We start from the raw sequence: 4,239 nt of genomic DNA on the forward strand, positions 1-4,239 counted from the left end.
AAAAAAAACTGAGAGTGTTCTCAAGTTTATCTCTATTACAGGGTCATTCTCACTCACAATGTGGCAGAGAAGGGGAGGAGTGTCCACAAAGGGCAGGAAGTTGTGCCTCCCTCTGGGTGTGTCTGTCGCCACTGGGACCAGTGGCTTGGAGGGCTTGTGTCTATTCCCACACTGACCCCTTCTCCACACTGGGACCCTGCCTTTTTACCATGCTGATGTGTGGGACAGGACCCAGGGCCCTGGAGCCTGCAGTGGCCAATCCTGGCTGGACAAAAGGGCACAGCTTCTGGCAGCAGCCTGAGCTGGAGGAGGGCAGGCAGGCGGGAGGGGTTGGCTGTCCTTCAGGTGACCAGGGCACTGTCGGGCAGGTCCAGGCTGACCAGTACATTCCTGAGGAGGACATCCATGGAGAGGTGGACGCCATTGAGCGCCAGCTGGATGCCCTGGAACACCGCGGGGTCCTGCTGGAGGAGAAGCTGCGTGGTGGAGTGCATGGTGCGGGAACGCTGCAAGGGCTGGCGGTGGGGGGTCTCTCTTCCTGGGGGGAGCTGAGCTGGGACTTGCTATGAGCCCTGGCCTTAGTGGGTGTCTGGCTTCCAGAGGGCCGTGAGGACGACATGCTGGTGGACTGGTTCAAGCTTATCCACGAGAAGCACCTGCTGGTGCGGCGGGAGTCTGAGCTCATCTATGTGTGAGGCCCCTCCCCTCGGCCCCTCCCGCCCTCCTTAGTCCAGAGAGCCTAGAACTGAGACCCTGTGCCCTCTCCCCTCCCTACTGGGTGCCGGGCAGGGCAGCCAGGCAGCGGGGACAATAGTTAATAGTCACCTCACTCCCACCCACCAGCTTCAAGCAGCAGAACCTGGAGCAGCGCCAGGCTGACGTCGAGTATGAGCTCCGGTGCCTTCTCAACAAGCCGGGTGAGCACAGCCACATGCACTCCGGCACCGACCCTGGGGCTCTTCCCGTCTGGCTGTGGAGCTGATGGAGCCAGCCCCATGGGGGATGCGTGAGCAGACTTACAACAGGGCCAGAGCAGTAGGGCGTGCACGGTGGCTATCTGTGTCGCCTCTGAGGAGGGAGAGATTGTACCAGGTGATAACTAGGCTAGCACATGGCAGGAGAGGGAACCGCAGGATGGTGTGTGGGTGTGGAGGGCCATGGTGTTGGGGATGATAGGCTGTCGGGGAACACCAGGCCCAGGAGCAGCCCAGCCTGTTTTAGGCCACACAGTCCTGTGTTTTGCCACTAACTTGCTGCGTGACCTCGGGCAGGTTTCTTAGCCTCACTGAGGCTCAGTGGCTTCATATGTAGGACGGGAGTGAAGGTACGCACCTTGTAGGGTGTTCTTGGAACCAGAAGACAGTGGGGGGGAAACGCTATGTACCCTCGGATGGGCCAATGGCTGATGGTCATTATGTGGCTGAGTTGGGGTTTGGTGAGGGAGGGCGCCTTACGTGCCCTGTGGCCATGACATGGAATGAACTGCAGCTGCAGGGGACACCTCAGGGCTATGGAGAATCCATAGCTGGGAGCCAGGGCTTGGACCACTTTTGTATGGCCCAGGCATGGTGCCAACCCTGGGAGTGGGCCATTGTTTCCATTTAACAGATGAGGAAACGGAGGGCCAGGGAGGCTGGGGGACTTGCCCATTGGTCGTGGAGCTGGGCTTCTGTCCATGTTTTTTACCTTGGCCTGTCCCCGCACAAACAGCCACCCACCTCCCGCCCTGCCTCACCTGCTGGGACAGTGGTCTTGTCTCTCCATTGACTGGGAAACTTGGGAGGCTGGAGTGTCCCTGAGGAAGCCACAAATGTCCAAGGCCTCCACTACCGTCAAGTCCCTCCCACTTCTCCAGGTGGCTGGGATGAGGCCACTGCTCTAAGGGAGCCACAGTGACACCCTGTGGCTGCAGTGGGCGCAGTCCCTCTGCCTCCTGGGCCAGCCTGTCCCTGTCCTGTGTGGTAGCAGCACCTCACAGATGTCAGCCTGTCCCAATGTTGCTTTTAGAGGGTGAGAGGCTGGTTTATAAGGCCCCGGGTGGGTTGGAGACCCACGAGACACCATACAGGCCATTATTTGGGGGTGTCAGGCTGCCCAGATTCAAATACTGGCTCCACCTGCACTATGTGATGCTGGTTCAGGACTTAACTTCCCTGAGCCTCAGTTTCCCCATGTGGACTGGGGACATAACTTACTCGGGTCCCATTTGAGAAATGGCAGAGCAGGATTTGAACTTGGGTGGTGACTCTGAAGCCCATGCTCAGAATAAGGTTGGGCTACCTGCTCCTGAATTTTAGCAAGGTGAGGTGGGAGGGGGATGGGTAATAGCTGAGGGGGCCTCAGGATATTTATTTCAAGACGGGGAGGCCTGTGGTGGCAGATGTTGTGGAAGTGAGGCCAAGTGTGTGCACCCATCCCTGGAAGTCTGCAGGCTGGGGGAGTGGGGAATACCCAGGCATGGGGGCCCTGAGGGTGGGCCTGTGGGATGGCTCAGGGCCTGGAGGGGAGAGAAGGGAGAGAGGCAGCAGGGGTGCTCGGCCTCAGGGAAACCTCCTGCTGGACTCCTTGCCCCCAGCGACCCCTAATCTACTCTCCTCCATGGCCTTGGGTGGATGTCCCAACATGTCACTTGGGTCACGTTGCTTCTCCTGCATGTGGACCCCTGGGGTTCCCTGTTGTCTCCCCACCCCTGCCCCACTCTGGCCCACCTGAATCCTGCCTCTTGCAAGAAGCCACCTCGTGAACCTGTGTTGAATGGATGAATGAACATGAGCAGGAAACCCTTTGGTCCGTGCTGGCCTCTGTTCTTAGAGTGTATGTGCTGGCCCTGCTGGGGCCCCTTGAAGGGTGTTTTATCCTTCTAGAACAACCTGCATTTCCCCATGAACTTGTAAACCCCACCCCTCTGGACTCCTCCTCTCTGTGCTCATGGTATCTAGTGTGGGGCTGGCCTGTAGCTACCTGCAGCACTTAGACAGGAGCTTCTGGCATCCTGGGAAGGAGGAGGGTTTTCCCACCACTCACACCCCCAACTTTTGTCCCTGTGCAGAAAAAGACTGGACGGAGGAGGACCGGGGCCGGGAGAAGGTGTTGATGCAGGAACTTGTGACCCTCATTGAGCAGCGCAATGCCATCGTCAACTGTCTGGATGAGGACCGGCAGAGGTGACGTAGCTGGGGGAGGGGCCCAGAGCAGGTGGGGCTTAAGGCCCCATGGGTGGGCAGCTCCCTGGCAGAGCCTAAGACACAATCCCATACCCTGGGCTAGGCCAGCCCTGTCTTCACTGCCCGTGATCCCAGGACACCCTTGCTCAGCCCTGTGTGGTCTCAGAGGCTGGAAGGGACTTGGAGATTATCTGGTCCTTCCTCCTGTGGGATGCTTAGCTTTCCTTTCTTACTGCAGGGAGGAAGAGGAAGACAAGATGTTGGAAGCCATGATCAAGAAGAAAGGTCAGGCTGCTGCTGGGGATGAGGCTGGTGCCTGGGAGTTCAGGCCCAACTGAACTCTCCTGAGTGTGTTTAGCTGGGGGGTTGGAGGGCAAGGAGGCAGGTTTTTGTGGTTTTTTTTTTTCCGACCAGTAAGGGGATTGCAACCCTTGGTTTGGTGTTGCCTGCACCATGCTCAGCCAGTGAGCTAACTGGCCATCCCTATATAGGATCCAAACCTGCAGCCTCGGCGCTACCAGCACCACACTCTCCTGAGTGAGCCACGGGCCTGGCCCCCAAAGAGGCAGGTTGAATGGAGGATTGGAGTGGGCACTACAGGGATGGTTGTGCACAAACTCCCCAGCCTCTGTTTTGCTGGGAAGGCTGTGTATGGCAAGGGAGGCCAGCCTACAGCCATGAGGGCAGTGGCCCAGGCTTGGAGGGTGGCTGTGGGACATCCTGATGCCTACAGGAAGGACTGTGATATATGTGGCATTTTCTTATTTTTTTTTTTCCTTTTTGTCTTTTTTCGTGACCGGCCACGGATCGCAACCCTCAGTGTCGTGCCCGTACCGGACCGGGACCGGCCATGGGATCGCAACCCTCGGTGTTGCTCCCGCACCTCGCTCAGCCAGTGAGCGGCCGGTCTGTATGTGGGATCCGAACCCTCAGCGGGAGCGCCGCCGCGCTTCCCAAGCGGCGCACTGTAGCAGTGCGCCACCGGGCCAGCCCTATATGTGGCATTTTCCCAGGGGGGTTTGCCTTAAGGTGTATATTCCTCCTTGAGATCTGCAGCCGGTTTTGGTGGCATCTC

The 4,239-nt window shown here is 58.5% G+C and overlaps 1 protein-coding gene across 1 annotated transcript in view; it reads left to right on the top strand.

The window, feature by feature from the left end:
* MICALL1 (MICAL-like 1) overlaps positions 1 to 4,239 on the top strand; it is a 30,019-nt gene that overhangs the window by 22,685 nt on the left and 3,095 nt on the right. Inside the window, exons 12-16 of the mRNA XM_008591020.1 lie at positions 369 to 495; positions 601 to 691; positions 844 to 917; positions 3,050 to 3,164; positions 3,403 to 3,449. Coding sequence (XP_008589242.1) covers positions 369 to 495; positions 601 to 691; positions 844 to 917; positions 3,050 to 3,164; positions 3,403 to 3,449 — 454 coding nt within the window. The remainder of the gene's footprint in view (positions 1 to 368; positions 496 to 600; positions 692 to 843; positions 918 to 3,049; positions 3,165 to 3,402; positions 3,450 to 4,239) is intronic.

This window comes from Galeopterus variegatus, unplaced genomic scaffold, assembly GCF_000696425.1.
Source record: "Galeopterus variegatus unplaced genomic scaffold, G_variegatus-3.0.2 Scaffold6566, whole genome shotgun sequence".
Lineage (NCBI taxonomy): Eukaryota > Metazoa > Chordata > Mammalia > Dermoptera > Cynocephalidae > Galeopterus > Galeopterus variegatus.